The 22210-nt window shown below is 52.3% G+C and overlaps 3 protein-coding genes across 4 annotated transcripts in view; 1 reads left to right on the top strand and 2 right to left on the bottom strand.

Moving 5' to 3' along the window:
* AdamTS-A (ADAM metallopeptidase with thrombospondin type 1 motif A) overlaps positions 1-22210 on the top strand; it is a 463942-nt gene that overhangs the window by 350940 nt on the left and 90792 nt on the right. The window lies entirely within an intron of this gene.
* Positions 9484-13607, bottom strand: LOC144107208 (uncharacterized). The gene is made up of 4 exons (XM_077640216.1): positions 13403-13607; positions 11003-11065; positions 10410-10498; positions 9484-9834 (listed from the first exon to the last, which is right to left on the bottom strand). Exons 1-4 carry the CDS (start codon positions 13605-13607, stop codon positions 9484-9486), a joined length of 708 nt encoding a protein of 235 aa, XP_077496342.1.
* On the bottom strand, positions 13428-19297 carry LOC144106803 (uncharacterized). 2 transcript variants are annotated; one of them, XM_077639748.1, is made up of 5 exons: positions 18825-19297; positions 18571-18656; positions 15816-16087; positions 14285-14454; positions 13428-13629 (listed from the first exon to the last, which is right to left on the bottom strand). In XM_077639748.1, the coding sequence occupies exons 1-5, from the start codon at positions 19044-19046 to the stop codon at positions 13615-13617; spliced, it is 765 nt and encodes a 254-aa protein (XP_077495874.1). In that variant the 5' UTR covers positions 19047-19297; the 3' UTR covers positions 13428-13614. The 2 variants fall into 2 exon arrangements, with proteins under 2 accessions (XP_077495874.1, XP_077495872.1); XM_077639746.1 differs by lacking the exons at positions 13428-13629; positions 14285-14454 and having other exon boundaries at positions 15341-16087.

Genomic DNA, 22210 nt, shown 5'->3' with positions numbered 1-22210 from the left:
GTGTCCTGGCCAAACCTCCGCAACTATCTTGAGGACACCACCACCTTGCCCGCTGTCGTGTTTAACCTTCGGTGGTGACCTATCACCATCATCTGTATATGCATTAATTGTGCTTGCTTAGCCTGCGTGCCAGTCTTACTTTCTATAGTTTTGTTTCAAGTTAGGTTTCTGAAATTAGTGCAGAAAGTGTTAAAGGACGCAGCGGCCCACGCTGAAGCGGCGGAATCAAAAATGAAGACGCGCTTTTGCCCAATTGGTATACTTTGCCGATTGGGCAAAAGCGCGTCTTAATTTTTAATTCCACTGCTTCAGTGTGCGGCGCTGCGTCCTTTAGCTCTTTCTGCAGCAGTTTCAGAAACCCAAATTTGGGCTTTTGTCCAATGGGAGTCCTCTACTACGGCACCTCTTTCTTCTCTTATTCTCTTAGTCCCTCGTTTATCTATAGGGTGGGCGTTCCCAATCAGGGGAGTGACTGGCGATTTAAGTTATTAGCAGTGGAAAGGGAATAATAAGGCTTCTAATATTAGTCTTTGATAGAGAAAGGATAGGCTTTCTTTTGACGTGTAACCAGCAGCATGTTGACTTCCGACGCCTACGTCACACCACCCGCCGTCTTTCCCTGGCGCCGTCAGGTGGATGTGATACGCAGTGCAGTACCGGCTGTGGTCATAGTTTCTCTATGCTGTGGTGGCGGTTCACGTGAGCGCAAGAAGACAGTCTGGCGTAAGCAAGAGGTTTCCGTTAACTTCTTTGCCGTTGATTGTAGCAGTTTGAATTTTCATAGAAGTTGGATGGAAACTAACATCAGTCTTACAGTGCATCAGAAGAAGCGCTTCGATATAGTTAAAGTCTCGAGGGAAAGCCGTGTTTATGGGTGTTAAAAACTGTAAACAAGTTCCGCATGGGTGTTGAAAATTGTCCAGTTCCGCTTCATGCATGCACGTTAATTTGAAATATCGGCCGGGAAGGGAGTGTTATGTAGCGGTGGTGTTGTTCGAAGTTTGAACCACACTTTTCTCAAGGGCGCCAGGTAACCCGGGAGGCCGGGTGTCCATTACCAGTGCGAGGTCACGAAACAAGTGGCGCAGCTGGTACCGAACAGAATAGGACATAACTGTTTTTGGTCTCAACTCCACCTTGCTCACAAACCTGGGCTATTATTTCGTAGACTTTCAGAGCGCAGCCACGGCGGAAGTCAACAGGCAGTATAGCGAGACTTCATTTTCGCTCTAATCGCAACACGCACGGGACACAAGACTAAGGACAAGTACAAACAGCGCCTGTTTGTGCTAGTCCTTCGTCTTGTGTCCCGTGCGTGTTGCGGTGAGAGCGAAAATGAACACTTACCAACTCGTCCAAATATCCGCCTTGCTGAGTATAGCGAGACTACGGGACACTGGTCGCAATCAGTGAAGGGAGGCGTGCGTTGCGAATTGTATACATTATATTTCTATTCCACTTAAAAACAGTAAAATGAAAAGAAGACCAAGGGCCCTTCTCCAAGAACAGGGCGTCTTTGCGACCAGCACGCGCCCCGCCACATGGCCGCTGAGGCAGCCGCAGCGTGTCGGCGCTATGTGGCCGGCGATGGTCGCCGCTGGTCACAGCCGGTGCGGACGCGTGGCGGAAGACTCTCCGAGCTGCCGTCCTGGCTGCTACGGCCAGGCTGCGAGAGGTGCCAGCCGTGGCCGCCATCCTAGACTTACGGGGCCGGGGACTGTAATAAAAAAGTAAATAGTTGTAAGTGACGGTTCGCTAGCGCGAAATATACAGTCGGGGACAAATGTCTCTGGACCACATGTTCCTCAAACGAAGCCGGTAGTTCTGCTACTAGCCGACGGCTGGAGATCAACGGCTGGAGATCACACTTGTTGAGGTGAAAGTCAAAATTTTTTTCTTTCATCTCCACAGGTCTGGTGTCTGGCCGCCCGTTAATAGCAAGGCTATGAGCTTCCTTTCAGGAACACGTAGTTCCGGGACTCCTGTCCTCCGAGTGTACACCTGCAGTCGAAAGCGGGGACTAGGAAGACAAGATAAACCGGGGTGAGTGCTGATTAGGCGATATGTGTGGAAGGTTCCTCGAGGCATTGAAACCAATGCAAGAACACGGCATATTTTTTCTGTAGATTCACCTATTAGACGAAACATGACCATAAATAATTATCGCGTATTAAGGTACAGACGGTTACCATTAATAAGTCTCGCTGGGTTATGAGAAATCTAATGCAGCCGCTTTGAAACGCAAGGTGCTCCGCATATAGGTAACCGCACTTGTGACTGGCAACAAAATGAGTGAGGCATGCATTGAGAAATTAAATCGACACCCCAGTTAAAAGCTAGAACAAAAGAACAGATTGCAGCGTTCATGGAGTCTTGGTGACTGCGTTCTATATCGAACAGCGTGAACAAAGTCAAGCGCAAAATACTAGCACGTAGCTGCGGAACATTGCGAGTGTGCCGCTCCCAGTCGGTGCATCAATCCGCTAATCTGCCTCGCAACAACATACACCGTAACAAACAGGAGACACATACCGTCGGGCTGGACCGTGTGTGGGAGACGGTCTTAGCCTGTCGGTCATCCCCGGCCGAGGAAGTCGTTTTTGGTGTGGGCCGCGGCCGGGCCTCGTGGCCGGACGTCGCGAGCGGCGTCCGCTGCAGAGTCGCCGACGTCTTGGGGAGCCCCCTCCGTGATTTTCCGCCTCCTGCAGAGAAAACGGTGGCGGCGGTCAAAGGAGGCGGGGGTACGTCGGGGGCGAGAGGGCCTGCGTGCAAAACGAGAGGCGCTCAGTCACAGCTGTCCAAGCTACGGCCATCCACGGCTGTCGGCTTTTGGGAAACGCTGTGTGACGACTTGCGTTTACGTCAGACGCCGCCTCCACTATTCGAACTTCGAAAGCGTTAACCCTACTCCGAAGGTTTAGTCCACTTACCGGCACGAGTGCAGCAGCGGAGTCGGACTGGCTGTACGCGACGCTATCGTGGGGTACCGGCTGGGAGCTCCGCTCTTGCGTCCGTGGCTGAGACCGCGGCTTTGACGGCGCCGTGGGCCTTTTGTGCCCCTGGGACCGGTCTTTGTGGCTGTCGCTGGACGAGTCCGAGTAGTGCGTCCTGTCGAACGGGCCCGGGTACGGGCCCACCATGGGGATGGACATCCTGGCCGTGGCTGGTTGAACTGCGCGGCAAGTCGCCTCCTTGAACCTTCGTCAGTCGGCCTCGCTCTGGCGTTAGGGCTAGCGGATGCCGGTGCTCGGAGCCGAGCAGGACACGTCTGTTCAGGGCCGGGCGGTGTTCTAAAATGGCGACGGGGCTCTGCCTGCTCGAGAAGCTCGGGCGCGCGTGCGCATGCGACGGCGCGAGGCTTCATTGGATTGGATTGGATTGCCAGGCAGCCGATGGCGATGGTGCTCGCGATCGCTTATCTTTTCTTGTGACCAATGGCAGTCGCTAGTGGAATAAGCGGCTCGAGTTCCGTTTTACGTGACCAGAACGGCGCGATAACGGGAGACAATCTGGTGCGGCGCGAGCTGAACTAGCTTGGGCGATGAAATGAAATAGAAATCACGGGGTAAAGCGGCAGTTCAGAAAACTATTTACAGTCTACATCACCCTTGTGTAGAGCGCTCGTGCGGTGTGCTTCCCTGCAAATAAATGCAGATCTTTTCGCAGACTCTAGCGTCAGAGGCAATATTTGCGCGGAAGTAATGACAGAGAGACCCGCAAACAAAGTATTCAGGAGCACTTTTCCCTCTATATTCAGAGGCTGCTCTGTGCTTCGTTTTTGCTACCAGGTACGCACTGCTCGAGCGATCTACACAAGGGTGACAGACTGTACGTTCGGGTGTAGACATACCGTATACCATACCATAATTTGATGTCACCCTGCCGTGGTGGTTCGCAGGCTTTGTCGCTCTGCCAAAGCCTGTGGGACAAGGTGTTTGCAGTATTTGCTGCTGATGAAGGTCGCGTCACTGCACTTGAGTGTCAGTCATTCAAGGCGTTTAGCTTTCAACTGGTGGAGAACCCACAACGGTGGCTGAGTGGTTAGAGCGCTCGGCTAGTGAGGAGTTCCCAGGTTCGAATCCGACCGCGGCGGCTGCGTTTTCATGGAGGCAAAACTCTATGGCGCCCGTGCGCTGTGCAATGTCAGTGCATGTTAAGGATCCCCAGGTGGTCGAAATTATTCCGGAGCCCTCCACTACGGCATCTCTTTCTTCCTTTCTTCTTTCACTCCCTCCTTTAACTCTTCCCTTACGGCGCGGTTCAGGTGTCCAACGATATATGAGACAGATGCTGCGCCATTTCCTTTCCACAAAAAGCACTTATCAACTGGTGCTGAATTTTAGCTTCACAAACGTGTTTGTGAGCTTGTGTCTCTTGTCTCTAACTTCGTGCACTCATGGGACCCTTGAGACTATTAGGTTCACGCGGGAGAGAAACCCCTGAATGAAAAAACAATTTAGCCGGCGTTTAAATATCCCTTGCATGCTACTCTGCTTGAAGAAGGGAATTTGGTAGATAAGGCCCGAAGGACAGCGGTGTGGAAAAGGTCGAAATAAAAAAATAAAAAAAGAGAAGGTAAAACGCGCCTATTTAATGCGTACTGAGGGTCATCGGCGAGTAATATATGTTTCAAGTGCACAGTCCGACAAATGGGATGACATGGTTCACTTCGTGAAGAATGCATTAGGATAAAACGCAAGATGAAATGGAGCTTCTGAAGATTTCCAATACTTTAACAAGAAGTATGCACATGCAACCTTACTGATACTTTATTCTTTGTTACTCTCTGCGGAAACTCCAGTAGTGTAGGCGAGGATATTCTGCGTCCGCTAATCAGACACCGGGCTGGCACAGCCCCGTGTAAATATGGCTGCGCCCAAAACGGTAAGGGAGAAAGCCTATCGACTGACGAGTAAATGGATGGACACGTGATTTGCGAATCGTACGCAATATATTTCTCGGCGAAACACAATAACAGGTCGTGGACACCGTGGGCGATCGACATCGCTCGGCGACCGCGACCGGGTCCATGCTCGTGGAGGTCATCGCCGACAGGAGCCGGATCCTCGCACGGCGATCCACGAGCTCTACAGGGGGGGAGGCTCTGCAGCGGCCGTCGATTTGAATGGCTTAGGACTGGGAAAGGAAAAATAAGATTGTTGTTTTCTTGTGCCGCCATGCAAACATGATAAAGGCTGTTGTGGAAAAAAGCGATTTAGAAGAATGGCGGATACCGACGTGTACATCTCGAAACGATGATTCGTTTGGTACCACTCGCATCTCTCTGCCACCACTGGTTCGCCTGCCACGGCACTCTGAAGGTCGCCCCTCATTATGGTTTCCTAAGGGCCGTTGGGGCGAATCCCTCTCACAACAGGGCTTCAACTCGACTAAACTTTGTGTGCCGAATTGTGCCCATTTGTTTGCCACCACTCCAAACCCTCTGCGCCAAATTGGTGAGCCACAAATTTGTCACCACTGGGGACCCCAAGTGGCACCCGTCTCGGCACCCGCTCAGGTGGTATATAGCGAAACGCCAACACTATAGCGGGTGACTGCGCGTGCGGTCACGTGGAGGGGGGGGGGTCACACTTTGCACGATGCAGCAGTACATTGATCACACGCCTCGCCACCACCTTGAAATCTCGGATACACGAGAAACGTTCGAATGGGAGTTGTGAGAGCTAACGCTCTTAAAAATTCCAACCACGATTACGATTCTCCTTTTAATGCGAAATTTTAGCGCAGCTCTGTCCCGTGTTTCAGGCTCTGCAGGCTGATTGATTTGCTTTCCAAGGTCGTCGGCACGTCTGGCGACTACATTAGTTCGATAATAGTCTTCGCTGATGAACACAGCGATATGCAGTGCACAGCGGGCGAGAATGTGTGTATTAGTTCGATAGCACGCAGTCATTAGTTGATGAATGTGACGACGTGGAATGGACAGCGCTAGTGTGTGTCGCAGTCTAAAACGAGCCGTGATCGACTGCGGCCATATCACAGTGCTCTCGTGCACTGGCCAGAGAAGCTCTCTTTTCGGCGCTGTGGGTTCGAATCCCAGTCGTGGCAATGTTTGTATTTATCGATGGTTTGACGGGGCTGAACCCACGAACGGGAGATTGAGATCTGCACTCTACAAAAGTGAGAGCTTAAGCGTTGTACATTACCACGAATAAACGAATGAATTGATTCAAGGTTATGAATTGGCTCAAGGGCCTAGATAGATGCTGAAACAGGTTTCTCCAGCACCGACTGTTTTAGCAAAGAAGCCGTGGTGACGTCGATGCAGTTTTTTTGTGTGTGCTAGTCTCTGATGCTAGGCTACATCGCCACTGAATCCCAAACGTGGATCACGGAGTCTTTTTCAATCTTGACGTCAAGTGTCCTCAGCTTTTCGTGGTGGACAAGGGCTATCATCTCCAGAAATAACCATAATATTGATTTCACCGTGAATAAAAAAAATTGTAGATCGAAGCTTACGGGCTTAGCGCATTAACCTTCCAATGCTGTTATTGGTGTGCAAGGTTTAGCCATTTAGGTCAATGCTCCGCTACGTATTATCTTTATTTTTTTGTACTGTATATCTCGCCACTTCTACGTTTCCTTTTGGTTCTTGTAACCCACACCCCTCTGCAATGCTTGGGCGATTAAGGGTATGTGAAATAAAAAAAATCCCACACTTTTACTTCCCTCTCGCGATTGCACTTTCCATTGTCCACATGCCAATGGTGGCAGGATTTGAATTTAATTTCATTATCTATTAACGTAAGGTGATTTGGGTCTTACGGCTGACGCTCTAGATTCCATGGTGGAATGCACGGCTATATGGCTAAAGCAAAGCTGTTACAGCTTTCGCTGTAAAATACGATGGAGCTGTCCTCGGCGTCTTTTTATGCACTGAGTTGCGCTGTGTGACAGAGCTCTCCTGTGCATACCTGCCGCCACAGGCGCCTCCTCCATGTCCCTACACTCCGGCGTGTTGCCTCAGGCTGGAGTCCTCCGGCGCCTCCGCTGTATCCTGCGAGTGTCCGCACGGATGCTGGTTAGAGTTTCAGCGGATTAGCGATTAATGTTAATGATAAATTTGTGTTATATTTCGCGACGTGTAAATAGCACTTCCAGCTTGGCTTCACTCGAGCGTCCTCTCAAGCCTCCTCACACACACAGTATACAAGCATCGCTTGTACTTCCGTGCCGGAAGGTTCGGCGGCATATCTATAGGGCGAGCGCGGTAGCACCATGCACTGTGCCTTATCAGCGCTAAAATAAATCATTGCCGCCCTTCTAGTTTTGCGCGCTACAACGTTCTAAGCTTAGCGCTAACGTATTCCGCTGCACTGTGGCGCAGCTGCCAAGTGCGAAGTGCAGCTGCGCACTGCCAGCTGTGCGCGTGCACGGTGTCCCTCGGGGCCGCATGCGCAAATGGTGTTCGTGGTACACTGTGATGGCTTTGTAAAGCGCTGAGCTTAAAAAGCTGTAGTGTGGCTAATCCGGAACCGACGGCGCTGATGGCGTTTAGAGTTGATAAGAACCCCTTTGTAGAGCCACTACTGAACAAACACACTGGTCCCTGTCACAGCGAGGTTTCTACTGACGAGCGTTAATTGAAGTTTATGCTGAGTTGAACTATTGTGACAAGTCCTCTGCAACGCCGGGGGGCATGGCTTTAACTTTTCGCGTTCCCTCAATCACTGACAAATGGGAATTACTCGCGTTGCACAAAGAGACAATTTTTTTAATTGCGAAATTTTGAGTTTCTTTTTTAATTTTCCTACTGCTCACTCATTTTGATTGATTTTATTCTTGTGATAGCTATTATTCTTTCATTTTTGCTTTTGCCTCTTTGAGGGACTTAGAAAGGAGGAATTGAGGGAGTGGGCGTTCTGCGGAATGTGCACAAAGTTAGCTGTGTTCAACAGTGGCTGATGCTTTCTACGGTGGTCTCCTGTACCCGAGCTGGAATGGACGCACAATTGTTTCACAACCCGCAGCACTGTGTGTCCGCTGTGGCAATGTTCTCGTAGAAATCTCAATGCACGGAAAAGGAACGAGAAAGCATGACGTAGTCTGAAACCGTATTGCAAAGTGTCATTTGGCGAAACGGGGGCAATAAGCCGCCGCGGTGGCTCAGTGGTTACGGCTAGGCTGCTGACCCGAAAGATGCGCGTTCGATCCTGGCCACGGCGGTCGAATTTCGATGCACGCGAAATTCTATAGAACCCCAGGTTGTTAAAACTTCCGTTGCCCTTCTCTACGGCGTCCCTCATAGCCTCAGTCGCTTCGGGACGTCAAACCGCCATAAGCCATATAAGCACAACATAAGCAACATAAGCAACATAAGCAATATACTGAGGGAACGAAACACACCTCCAGCACCCTCGACGCTTGCGCCGCAGAGTCCGCGATGGCCGCAGCGTCAGCTGCGCACATTTGCGATGCTAATGGCCGCAGCTCGGACCAGCCAGTGGCCGCGAGGTGGAACGTCGCCGGCCGTGCTTGCTCCGGTGTCGGCGACGGCTCGCTAAGTGCACTCCGGTATTCGCCGCTTCCTGCACCAGAAATGGCAGTTGACAGTTGGTTACTTTGACAAGGGAAAAGGCAGGGTCGGAACAGACATGCCGTTGAGATGCTCTCCTACCGACCTTTTACAGACCATCATGACAGGTGTTGCAAGCAGTCATTACAGCGTGCCATAAGGATAGTGGCCTGTAGCGTCGCGCATTCAACCGAAATCATGGACTTGGGCTAGCTTGTACGAACAAATAGGACAGTGTTATTTCCTCCCTAATCCTATTCGCGGTCTTAAAACCTCGCGATTCACTTTGTCGGTGTACACTCAAAGCGCACCGCGAACACCGACTAAAAGCTTGGTAACTCAATGTTTTGTTCAGCGTTCGTGGCGCCCTTGAGGCGTCCACGGACCGTCTTTCCTTTTCTCAGAGGTTTCTAGACCAGCGAATAAGAGTAGACTGGGAGCGAATAAGAGTAGACTGGGAACAAGGCTTATTTAATGCGGCGGCAGCGTTTCGATGGGAGCGAAACGCAAAGGCGCCCGCGTGCTGTGCAATGCCAATGCATGTTAAAGATCACCAGGTGGTATAAATTATTCCGGAGTCATCCCTTACAGCATCTTTTTTCTTTCACTCCCTCTTTCATCCCTTCCCTTGCGGCGCGGTTCAGGTGTCCGCCGAGATGTGAGACAGATACTGCGCCATTTCCTCTCCCCAAAAATTCAATTTTCAAAAAAACTACATTTCTTATTTCATTCGTTCAAGCCGCCCCTGGATTCGTCGTTATCCTTGTGGTACTGAAATACCAGCGCCTTTGCGAAGGCATCGTGAGCGCGTCTAAGGAAATCGTGTGACTTAGACAAGCGTCGAGGGCGCTTCGAACGTGGTGCTCGTTGCACATGAGTGTATCTCCTTGTGCTTATTTCCAGCCGTGTTTTGGCATTAGTCGATAACGAAGAGCCCTCTCTCTCTCTCACCGCGGTGACACTGGGGCGTCTCCTCGGGCCCCTCGGAGACTCCGTCGGTGCCTTGGCCCGGCCGATGCTCCTCGGCACTGGCCGACGACGTGGAAGGCGACGCCCGTCCGAAGGGTCTGCAGAGACACCCGGGAACATTGCCGCGGGTGACCTTGCCGCCGCTGACCACGTTCGCCGCCTTGAGGGGCTCCTCCGGGCACTCCCGGCATTGAGATGCTTTGACCACCGTCGCCGACCGCCGGCCGACCACGAGCTCGGCCACAGCGATTGCTCCGAAGCGCCGGTACCGCTTGTTGCTGCGGCGTTCCGGACGTGGGATGAACTGGCTGTTGCTTGCGCCGGCAACGCTAGAAGCGCGAGGTACAAAAAGACGGCGCATTACGCGAGCAGGGAAAGCCGTTGTAACTGCCCCATGCTCTCCGGGGGGGGGGGGGGGGGGGGGGGGGGGGGCGTTTCAATCAGGAATGTAGGAAATGAGGTTTTTAATGCGTCAAGGTTACTTCGCTCATTCTGCTGAAACCTTTTTGCCATCGGAAACCCGTAGATGAAACCCGGCATTCAGATGACGTCATCACCCCTCTTTGAGCAATATGCCCCCGGCGTCCCTATCGCCCTATCTGAAAGCGCGATTGAAGTGTCCACTGACCCAGGGAGCCGTGCGCCTTTGTTTTCCTCAAAATCAATGGGCTCTGTAAACCTTCCGCTGGTTTTAGGAAAATGAAATTCACGTAACTGCCTCATCTTGTAACTGGACGCCACCGCCCACTCACAACGTGGTTGAGGTGTCCACTGAACCAGCGAGCCAGTTGCACTATCTTAAGAATTGCTTAGGTGTCCCCATAACTTTCTTTTAGGAAATACAAGCCTATCTTTTCCTCTTGGTGCACACCTGACCCGCATCGCGATGGAAGGTAATGCTCACCATCTGCGCTTCTTCAGCGCGGCGTTGCATGTTTCGGGCGGAGACCGGAGCTGCAGCGGGAGCAGGTCCACGTGCGTCGTCGGGTGCGCCTGCAGTGCGTGCGACGGTTTGCACGAGTCAGGTGGTGTCGGTAGATACTACGGAATCCGTGGCATCAACGCTGCGCATGGTGCTGTTAAGATTAAAGAGGACTTGTCACTTGTGGAAGAGCCTCTAGGTGCACGGTGTCTCGCTCTGGTTACATTAAACACCAACGCTGCTTTGGCCTAGCGGCTATGTTAAGAGTTTTCATGCCGCAGCTACTAGGACGCTACCAGTACAGCTCGTGTGATGTGACCACGATGTAAGGCCTGTCCAGCGACGCAACGCTGCATGCGCGTTGCCGCGTTCTCTGAACGAGTTTACGACGAGTTCGTACACGCGCTGTACGTCCCTACCGGACGATAACGCTGGCGAATGGCGTTCACGGATTTGAGCGACGACTGTGGCGCAGCATGCTCAGAAGCAAATGGTATAGAGAATGGTCTAGTTCTGAAGCAACGATAAGGCATGGTTTCGTCAGGACGGTTTTAAAGGCAATTATATACACGTACCACCACGGGTGGAGCGGGGTCCGGTTGCTCCGGGCTGTGCCGGATGCTGTCGTGGGGAACCAGCTGGGAACCACGCTCGGGCATCTAGGTTGAGACCGCGATTGTGGCCGTGGCGTCGCTGTGGGTCCCGGACGCCTTATGGTTGTGCCCTGGTTTTCTCTGGGTTCCTGGACGATGCCGAGTAGTGCGCCCTGTAGCACAGGCTCGGGAATGGGTCCACCACGATCTCAGACTCTCTGACCACGGCTGGACGCGGCAGGCTGGATCACTGAGTCGACGGCTGACGTGGTTCTAAGCGTTAGGGCTAGCGGCTGCCGGTGAAGAGACCCCGTCAAGCTCCGTCCGTTTCAGGCTGCGTGAAAATCGAAAATGGCGACCGAGCCCTATCCCAACGTTTTTAAACGTTGCCCTCTCTGCTCACGAAGCTTCGGCACGCGCACACGCGATTCCGCGAGACATCATTGGATTGGACCTCGGGGCGTGCCTGTCCAATGCCTTCCGAGTGTTTGTTATTGGTTGAAAATTGAAAAATTCGTTTTTGGGGAAAGGAAATCGCGAAGTATCCTCCTCACATATCGTCTGATATCTGAACCGCGCCGTGAGTGAAGAGATAAAGGAGGGAGAGAGAGAAGAAAGGGAGAAAGAAGTGACGTAGTGGAGGGTTCCGGAATAATTTCGACCACCTCGGGATCTTTAACGTGCACTGACATCGCACAGCACACGTGCGCCTTAACGTTTCGCCTCCATCGAAACGTGGTCGCCGCCGTTGGGTTCGAACACGGATGCTCCGGATCATAACCACTGAGCCACCGCGGCGGCTCCGCAGGAATCTGCCTCACTGCAGTTCTACATAGCTGACCAGTAAACGTTGGGCGTCGGAAGGAGAATCCGGTGCTTTTTTTTTGTTTTGAACAACGTTATGAGTACCTGTTAGTCGCCGCTTGTGTCCTGGCCAAACCTCCGCAATTACCTTGAGGACACCACCACCTTGCCCGCTGTCGTGTCTAACCTTCGGTGGTGACCTATCACCATCATCTGTATATGCATTAATTGTGCTTGCTTAGCCTGCGTGCCAGTCTTGCTTTCTATAGTTTTGTTTCAAGTTAGGTTTCTGAAATTAGTGCAGAAAGTGTTAAAGGACGCAGCGGCCCACGCTGAAGCGGCGGAATCAAAAATGAAGACGCGCTTTTGCCCAATTGGTATACTTTGCCGATTGGGCAAAAGCGCGTCTTAATTTTAACTTCCACTGCTTCAGTGTGTGGCGCTGCGTCCTTTAGCTCTTTCTGCAGCAGTTTCGGAAACCCAAATTTGGGCTTTTGTCCAATGGGAGTCCTCTACTACGGCACCTCTTTCTTCTCTTATCCTCTTAGTCCCTCGTTTATCTATAGGGTGGGCGTTCCCGATCAGGGGAGTGACTGGCGATTTAAGTTATTAGTAGTGGAAAGGGAATAATAAGACTTCTAATATTAGTCTTTGATAGAGAAAGGATAAGCTTTCTTTTGACGTGTAACCAGCAGCATGCTGACTTCCGACGCCTACGTCACACCACCCGCCGTCTTTCCCTGGCGCCGTCAGGTGGATGTGATACGCAGTGCAGTACCGGCTGTGGTCATAGTTTCTCTATGCTGTGGTGGCGGTTCACGTGAGCGCAAGAAGACAGTCTGGCGTAAGCAAGAGGTTTCCGTTAACTTCTTTGCGGTTGATTATAGCAGTTTCAATTTTCATAGAAGTTGGATGGAAACTAACATCAGTCTTACAGTGCATCAGAAGAAGCGCTTCGATATAGTTAGTCTCGAGGGAAAGCCGTGTTTATGGGTATTCTGTCAAGTTCCGCTTCATGCATGCACGTGAATTTGAAATATCGGCCGGGAAGGGAGTGTTATGTAGCGGTGTTGTTGTTCGAAGTTTGAACCACACCTTTCTCAAGGGCGCCAGGTAACCTGCGAGGCCGGGTGTCCATTACCAGTGCGAGGTCACGAAACAAGTGGCGCAGCTGGTACCGAACAGAATAGGACATAACTGTTTTTGGTCTCAACTCCACCTTGCTCACAAACTGTATGGGCCATTATTTCGTAGACTTTCAGAGCGCAGCCACGGCGGAAGTCAACAGGCAGTATAGCGAGACTTCATTTTCGCTCTAATCGCAACACGCACGGGACACAAGACTAAGGACTAGTACAAACAGCGCCTGTTCGTGCTAGTCCGTCGTCTTGTGTCCCGTGCGTGTTGCGGTGAGAGCGAAAATGAACACTAACCAACTCGTCCAAATATCCGCCTTGCTGAGTATAGCGAGACTACGGGACACTGGTCGCAATCAGTGAAGGGAGGCGTGCGTTGCGAATTGTATGCATTATATTTCTATTCCACTTGAAAACAATAGAAAAGTGGAAGAGGACCAACGGCCCTTCTCCAAGAACAGGGCGTCTTTGCGACCAGCACGCGCCCCGCCACATGGCCGCTGAGGCAGCCGCAGCGTGTCGGCGCTATGTGGCCGGCGATGGTCGCCGCTGGTCACAGCCGGTGCGGCCGCGTGGCGGAAGACTCTCCGAGCGGCCGGCCTGCCTGCTACGGCCAGGCTGCGAGAGGTGCCAGCCGTGGCCGCCATCCTAGACTTACGGGGCCGGGGACTGTAATAAAAAAGTAAATAGTTGTGACTGTTCGCTGGCGCGAAATATACAGTCGGGGACAAAAGTATCTGGACCACATGTTCCTCAAACGAAGCCGGTAGTTCTGCTACTAGCTACGAGCTTCTTTTGAGGAACAGGTGGTTCGGGGCCTTTTGTCCTCCGAGTGTACACCTGCAGTCGAAAGCGGGGACTAGGAAGACAAGATAAACTGGGGGGAGTGCTGATTAGGTGATATGTGCGGAAGGTTCCTTGAGCCGTTGAGGCCTGTTCACCTATTAGAAGAAGCATGACCATAAACAATAATTCTCGCGTGTTACGGCACAGCCGGTTACCATTAATTAGTCTGGCTGGATTATGAGAAATCCAGTTCAGCCGCGTTGAAACGCGAGCTGCTCCGCATGGTAGATAGCCGCACTTGTGACTGGGCAGAAAGTCAGTAACGGATGCAGCGAAAAACTAAATCGAGACTCCAATTAAAAGATAGAACAAAAGAACAGATTCTTAGCGATTGCATTCACAAACGCACAGCGTGAACAAAGTCAAGCGCAAGACTAGGGCATAGCTGCAGAACATTGCGAGTTTGCCGCTCCCAGTCGGTGCATCAGCCCGCTAACATGCATCGCAACATACACCGTCACAAAAAGGAGGCACATACCGTCGGGCTGTACCATGTGTGGGAGGCGGTCCTAGCCTCTCGGTCATCCCCGGCCGAGGAAGTAGATTTTGGTGTGGGCCGCGGCCGGGCCTCGTGGCCGGACGTGGCGAGCGGCTTCCTCTGCAGAGTCGCCGACGTCTTGGGGAGCCCCCTACGTGATTTTCCGCCTCCTGCAGAGCAAACGGTGGCGGCGGTCAAAGGAGGCGGCAAAATGTCATAGCAGAGTAGCCTTTCTGTTACGGATCAAAATTTAGAGCGCGGCTTGAGGAAACAGATCAGGAACGGGACAAGAGTCGGAGTTAATTGTTCCTTATAACTTCTGTTCTTAGCAGTCCACTGTCCGCCCAAGCGCGTCTTCGCTATGGAAGCGTCCAGACGCTCGGCCATTCTGGTACACAGCAAGCAGGACCCACTTGCACGAAGCTCGAAGCAAATAAGACAGTTCAGAGTATATCGTGTTTCCCATTATGTTTACTCTGTGCTTTATTGTCCTGCGGGCGCTTGAGCCGTGGAGCTGTCGTAGCTGAGCGTGCATTCAAAAAGCAGCTCAGTACTGCTGGAGAAGCCGGTGTGTGTGGTCTACGCAGTGTGTGCAGTCGGTAATCTCATTCGCGTTCTGCACCCTCTCTTTGTTATGAGAATACGAAAGGCGCATAACTGTTTCATGTTGTCAGTGGATGCTTCAAGCGTGCCACGCCAACTAAATGCTTGGCATCTCCAGCTTTCAGTCGGGCTTGCGTGGCGCGCCTAATACGTCCTCCGAAGAAGAAAAATTGGTTATTTAGGAAAGACATCTGTGGATACCCGAACTGCGCCGTGAAGGGACGGTGGAAGTTAGGAGTGAAAGAAGGGAAAGAGGTGCCGTAATGGAGTGAACGTTGTGCGCCTTCCCTTCTCTCAAAACGAAGGAGACGGGTTTAGACCGGCACTGAACCCGACCGCGGCGGCCGCGTTTCGATGGAGGCGGAGCGCAAAGGCGCCCCTGTGCTATGCGATGTCAGTGTACGTTATAAAGATCCCCAGGGGGTCGTAGCCCTTTACTACCGCAGCCCTTTTCCCCTTCTCTCAGTCCTTCCTTTATCCCTTCCTGTACTGCGCGGTTCAGCTGTCCGCCGAGATGTCGGATACTGCGTCGTTTCCTTTCCGCCAAAACCAATATTTATTTTATTTTGTTTAGACCTCGTATAAATCTAGTCAGAGCTACACTGTTACGGGTCCAATTGGACTTATTTTTGGAAATGTGGTGGAGAGTTAAAGCATGCTTCACTCCGCATCCGGTTGGTCCGGTATTGCACTGCCTCCGGGATCGGCCTTGTCTTTAGCGCGTCTTTAGTATCCTGTCTTTCTATCCCATCTTTCAACTCTCCTTCTATCTGCACGTGGTAGCGATATTGGCTCGGCTTGAGGCAGTGGGCAGGCCTGTGCGCTTTCCTTTTCTTTCTTCCTGGAAACAACTTCTCTCTCTGCGAATTGCTTCGATCGAGTGGGCCCAGTGTGTCTCGACCTAAGACAATCGAGTGCTCTGGCTCACCGCGGTGCCGCCGTGGCTTCTGCCTGGGCCTCCTGTTGACGCCGCCGGTGCTGTGGCCCGGCCGGTCTGCGTCCCCGGCAGTGACGGACGTCGGCGTGGAAGGAGACCGGATGCCGTTGACGCGGGTGGCGTTGGCGCCGCTGACCACGTTCGCTCCCTTCAGGGGCGCCGCCCCCGGGTGCACCCTTCCGCGGGATAGGACCGCGACCACCAGCACAGCGACCACGGCAGCCACCAGGGCGAAGGCGCCGAGCTGCCAGAGCAGCTCGTAGCTGCGGCGTGCACGTGTCGGGTCAGCGGTTGGACACGAACCCCAGAGGGCAAAGTCGGCAGACAAACGTGGGCGTCCTGATATATGCGTTACTGCGTCGCCTTTCGGCTCAGCACAGTGTTGCGCCAATAGGCAGCTCAGGACTGAAGGCGATACGAAGAAAAGGCACGGGTGCTGCACGATTTTAGCGCGCGTTAAACGTGCGCAGGCCGTCGAATTTAATTCACAGCCCTCCGCTCCCTACATTCCTTCCTCCACGGCCTGGTTCAAGTGGCCACCTACGCTGAGAAATTGAGCCTTATTCCGAGCCCTATGTGGGCACTTCAACCGGGCCGTGGAGAAATGTAGGGAGGGGAGGGCTCTAAATTAAATTCGACTGCCTTCGTACCTTAAACGTGCGCTGTGCAGCGCGCATCCCTCTTCTGCGCATCGCCTCTAGTGCGGGGCTGCCTATTGGCTACGGTGAGAAATTGAGCCTTGTTAAGAGCCCTCACCCGCCGCGGTGGCTCAGTAGTTAGGGCGCTCGGCTACTGATCTGGAGTTCCCGGGTTCGATCCCGACCGCGGCGGCTGCGTTTCTATGAAGGCGAAACGTTTAAGGCGCTCGTTAAAGATCCCCAGGAGATCGAAATTATTCCGGAGCCCTCCACCACGGCATCTACTTCTTTCTTCTCTCTGTCCCTCCTTTATCCCTTTCCTTACGGCGCGGACTGCGCCATTTCCTGTCCCCAAAAACCAATTTTCATTTCATCAGGCACTCGGCTACTGATCCGGAGTTCCCGGGTTCGAACCCGACCGCGGCGGCTGCGTTTTTATGGAGGAAAAACGCTAAGGCGCCCGTGTGCTGTGCAATGTCAGTGCAAGTTATTGATCCCCAGGTGGTCGAAATTATTCCGGAGCCCCCCACTACGGCAACTCTTTCTTCCTTTCTTCTTTCACTCTCCCCTTATTCCCTTACAGAGCGGTTCAGGTGTCCAACGCTATATGAGACAGATACTGCGCCATTTCCTTTCCCTAAAAAACCAATTATTAACCAATTATTACTCTCCTGAACCCTCCGCTTCCTACATTCCTTTCTCCACTGCCCGATTCAAGGGCCCACCTATGGTGAGAAATTGAGCCTTCTCTTTTCCGATGACAAATTATATGTCCACAATTTGCTCACGGTTGCAAAAAAAAAATTGCTGGTGATGTAGGATTGTTAAGCACGGAATATTGTTCGAAAGCACAGTTTTCGCAGGTGGCCACCATCGCCACATTCCTCAAACCACGGTTGAGGTGTCCAGTGACCAATGTAGCCAGTTATGAGCCTTCCCGTTCCTCAAAATCAACGGTGTCTACAACGTTGTTACAGCCAACACATGCAGCGCTCGTTATGCCACCACAGAAACTTACAGGCGCGGACAAAATTAAACGGAGCACGCTATTACCCTCTCACGTTTTTCATGCGTTGCCAAATTGAAACTGGGTGCTGTGGTATGTTCAGCACGCTAGTGGACTAGTGCGCTTCCTCTTGGGCAATATTGTTTCTTCATCACTGATAGCGAAGGAGTGATCGTAATTAGAACAGAAGAGCATGCTCCGTTTACTTTTTTCCGCAGCTGTGCCTAAAAACGCCATTGAGGTGTCCACTGACCAAGGGAGCCACTTGTGCGCCTATTTCAATATCAATCGGGTTTACGACGTTGTCATCGCCAATGACCCAATGACCGCCGGTGGCCTCTTGCTGGAATTTTGTTTTTGAAGAAAGGAAATGGCGCAGTAACTATCTCACATCTCGGTGGACACCCGAACCGCGCTAGAAGGGAAGTGATAAAGGACTGAGGTAAAGAATGGAAGAAACGGGTGCCGTAATGGAGGGCTCCGGAATAATTTCGATCAACTGGGGACCAGGATCTTAGCGTGCACTTTCATCGCATAGCAGGCGTCCACCTTTTGCGTTTCGTCTCCCTCAAAACGCAGCTGAATTCACATTAAGCTCGCGACCAGGGGTTCTGGTTATGTGTTGCTCGACCGTGGTTGCGATACGTATTTCTGTTCCCTGAATACGACGCGAGAATGGACTCTGCGATGGACTGCCGGAATAAGGAAAAAACGCGCCGGGCTTGTTCCTTGAACATCTTGATATAGAACTATTTCGATAGCTACACGTTGCATGTATTGATCACACATGCGTTCGGACGCCGTCGAACGAGGGCCCACCGCGAACACGAAATGAACGCTCCACGCGCGACCTCGGCACCATGTTTGGGGCTTTTAGGCGCCGCAGCATTAACAATGTTGAGTACTACGGAAGTCTACGCGCTACTGGACCGGGCAACTTTACTGCTAGCTCCGCCTAGTGCAGCAGGCTTTCGACGTGTGGCAGCAGAAACGCGCACTGAAGCTTGGTCAACAAAGGGCTAAATATTTTTTGCTTAACTGTGCGGTTGATTGAATCCATGATGACTACCCCCGGGACTGTGCGGTACAATGAAGTTCTCACCATCTGCGCTTTATCGCCTCGATCCGTGGCTTGGGCGACGACGGCTCCGAAGGCGACGGCTGGGGGTACGTCGGCGGCGAGAGGGCCTGCGTGCAAAACGAGAGGCGCTCAGTCACAGCTGTCCAAGCTACGGCCATCTACGGCTGTCGGCTTTTGGGAAACGCTGTGTTACGACTTGCGTTTACGTCAGACGCCGCCCCCACTATTCGAACTTCGAAAGCGTTAAGCCTACTCCGAAGGTTTAGTCCACTTACCGGCACGAGTGCAGCAGCGGAGTCCGACTGGCTGTACGCGACGCTATCGTGGGGTACCGGCTGGGAGCTCCGCTCTGGAGTCCGTGGCTGAGACCGCGGCTTTGACGGCGCCGTGGGCCTTGGGTGCCCCTGGGACCGGTCCTTGTGGCTGTCGCTGGACGAGTCCGAGTAGTGCGTCCTGTCGAACGGGCCCGGGTACGGGCCCACCATGGTGATGGACATCCTGGCCGCGGCTGGTTGAACTGCGCGGCAAGTCCGGTCCTCGAGTCTTCGCCGTCGGTCTGGCTCTGGAGTTAGGACTAGCGGGTGCCGGTGTTCGGAGCCGAGCAGGACACGTCCGTTCAGGGTTGGGCGGTGTTCTAAAATGGCGACGGGGCTCTGTCTGCTCGAGAAGCTCGGGCGCGCGTGTGCATGCGTCGGCGCGAGGCTTCAGGGCGCGCCGGGCAGCCGATGACGATGGTGCTGGCGATCGCTTATCTTTTCTTGTGACCAATGGCAGTTACTAGTGGAATTACCGGCTCGAGTTCCGTTTTACGTGACCAGAACGACGTGAAAACGGGAGACAATCAGGTGCGGGGCGAGCTGAACTAGCTTGGGCGATGAAGTGAAATAGAACTCACGGGGTAAAACTGGAGTGCAGAAAACTATTTACAGTCTACGTGACCCTTTTGTAGAGCGCTCGGGTGGGGCATTTCCCTGCAAATAAATGCAGATCTTTTCGCAGACTCTAGGGTGAAGAGGCAATACTTGCGCGGAAGTAATGACAGAGAGACCCGCAAACAAAGTATTCAGGAGCACTTTTCCCTATATATTCATATATATACTTCGTTTTTGCTACCAGGCAACGCATGGCTTGAGCGATCTACACAAGGGTTACATAGACTGTACGTTCGCTTGTAGACGTACCTTATACCATACCATAATTAGATGTTCTTCCAAAGCCTGTGGGACAACGCGATTGCAGTATTTGCTGCTGATGGAGGTCGCGTCACTGCGCTTGAGTGTCTGTCGCTCCAGAAATTTAGCTTTCAACTGCTGGTGAACCCGCCGTGGTGGCTCAGTGGTTAGGGCGCTCGGCTACTGATCCGGAGTTCCCGGGTTCGAACCCGACCGCGGCGGCTGCGTTTTCATGGAGGAAAAAGGCTAAGGCACCCGTGCGCTGTGAGAGCACGTTAAAGATCGCCAGGTGGTCGAAATTGTTGTTCTTGCCTTGGTCACATGGCACATACCCAAAGGTGGTCGAAATTATTCCGCAGCCCTCCACTACGGCACCTCTTTCACTCCCTCCTTTACCCTTCCCGTAAGGCGCGGTTTAGGTGTCCAACGATATATGAGGCAGATGCTGCGCCATATCCTTTCCCCAAAAATCAATTATCAACTGGTGGTGCATTTAATGCAGAAAACATTTAGCTTCGCAAACGTGTTTGTGAGCTTGTGTCTTTTGTCTCTAACTACGTGCAGTCATGGGACCATTGAGACTATTCGGTGCACGCGAGAACCCCTTTATTGAAAAAAAAAACAATTTAGCCGGCGTTTCAATATCGCTGGCATGCTACTCTGCTTGAATAAGGGAATTTCGGAGATAAATGCGGAGGGAGAGCGGTGTGGAAAAGGGCGAAATAAGACATAAAAGAGGAGAAGGTAAAACGCGCCCATTCAATGCGTACTGAGGTGCATCGGCGAGTAATTTGTTTCAAGTGCACAGTTCGCCAAATGGGACGACAAAGTTCACTTCGTGAAGAATGCATTAGGATAAAACGCAAGATGAAATGGAGCTTCTGAAGACTTCCAATGCTTTAACAAAAAGTATGCACATGCAACCTTACCGATACTTTATTCTGTGTTAGTCTCTGCGAAAACTCCAGTAGGGTAGGGGAGGATATTCTGTGTCCGCTAATCGGAACACCGGGCTAGAACAGCCCCGTGTAAATATGGCTCCGCCCTAAACGGTGAGAAAGCCTACCGACTGACGAGTAAATGGATGGACACGTGATTTGCGCATTATATTTTTCGGTGAAAAACAATAACAGGTCGTGGACACCGGGGGCTATCGACATCCCTCGGCGACCGCGACCGGGTCCATGCTCGTGGAGGACATCGCCGACAGGAGCCGGATCCTCGCACGGCGATCCACGAGCTCGACAGGGGAGGCTCAGCAACGCCCGTCGATTGGAATGGCCTTGGACTGGGAAAGGAAAAAAAAAGATTGTTGTTTTCTCGTGCTGCCATGCAAACATGATAAAGGCCGTTCTGGAAAGTAGCGATTTAGAAGAATGCGGATACCGACGTGTACATCTCGAAACGATGGTTCGTTTGGTACCACTCGCATCCCTCTGCCACCACTGGTTCGCCTGCCACGGGCCTTTGAAGGTCGCCCTCATTATGGTTTCCTAAGGGCCGTCGGGGCGAATCCCTCTCACAACAGGGCTTCAACTCGACTAAACTTTGTGTGCCGAATTGTGCCCATTTGTTTGCCACCACTGCGAACCCTCTGCGCCAAATTGGTGGGCGACAAAATTGTCACCACTGGCGACACCAAGTGGCACCAGTCTCGGCACCCGCTCAGGTGGTACATATACAGCGAAATGCCAACACTATAGCGGGTGAATCGGCTGCCGCTGTGCCGGCCCGACGACTGCGCGTGCGGTCACGTGGGGGGGGGGGGGCGCTTTGCACGATGCGGCAGTACATTGATCACATGACTGGCTGCCATCTTGAAATCTCGAACGAACAAGAAACGTTCGAATAGGAGTAGTAAGAGCTAACGCTCTTAAAAATTTCAAGCACGATTACGATTCTCCTTTTAATGCGAAATTTGAGCTCAGCTCTCTCCCGTGTTTCAGGCTCTGCAGGCTGATTGCTTTGCTTTGCAAGTTCGTCGGCACGTCCGGCGACTATATTAGTTCGATAGTAGTCTTCGCTGATGAAGACAGCGACATGCAGGGCACAGCGGGCGAGGATGTGTGTATTGGTTCCATAGCACGCAGACATTAGTAAATGAATATGACGACGTGGAATGGACAGCGCGAGTGTGTGTCGCAGTCTAAAACGAGCCGTGATCGACTGCGGTCATATAACAGTGCTGTCGTGCACTGGCCAGAGAAGCTCTCTTCTCAGCGCTTTGGGTTCGAATCCCAGTCGTGGCAATATTTGTATTTATCGATGGTTTGACGCGACTGAACCCTCGAACGGGAGCTTGAGAACTGCACTCTACAAAAGAGAGAGCTTAAGCGTTGTACATTACCACGAATAAACGAATGTATTGATTCAAGGTCATGAATTGGTTCAAGGGCCTAGAAGACGCTGAAACAGGTTTCTCCAGCACCGACTGTTTTAGCAAAGAAGCCGTGGTGACGTCGATGCAGTTTTTTTGTGTATGCTAGTCT

Source organism: Amblyomma americanum, chromosome 10, assembly GCF_052857255.1.
Source record: "Amblyomma americanum isolate KBUSLIRL-KWMA chromosome 10, ASM5285725v1, whole genome shotgun sequence".
NCBI lineage: Eukaryota > Metazoa > Arthropoda > Arachnida > Ixodida > Ixodidae > Amblyomma > Amblyomma americanum.
The sequence above is the reverse complement of the archived record's forward strand: the minus strand, read 5'-3'. Positions and strand labels throughout refer to the sequence as shown.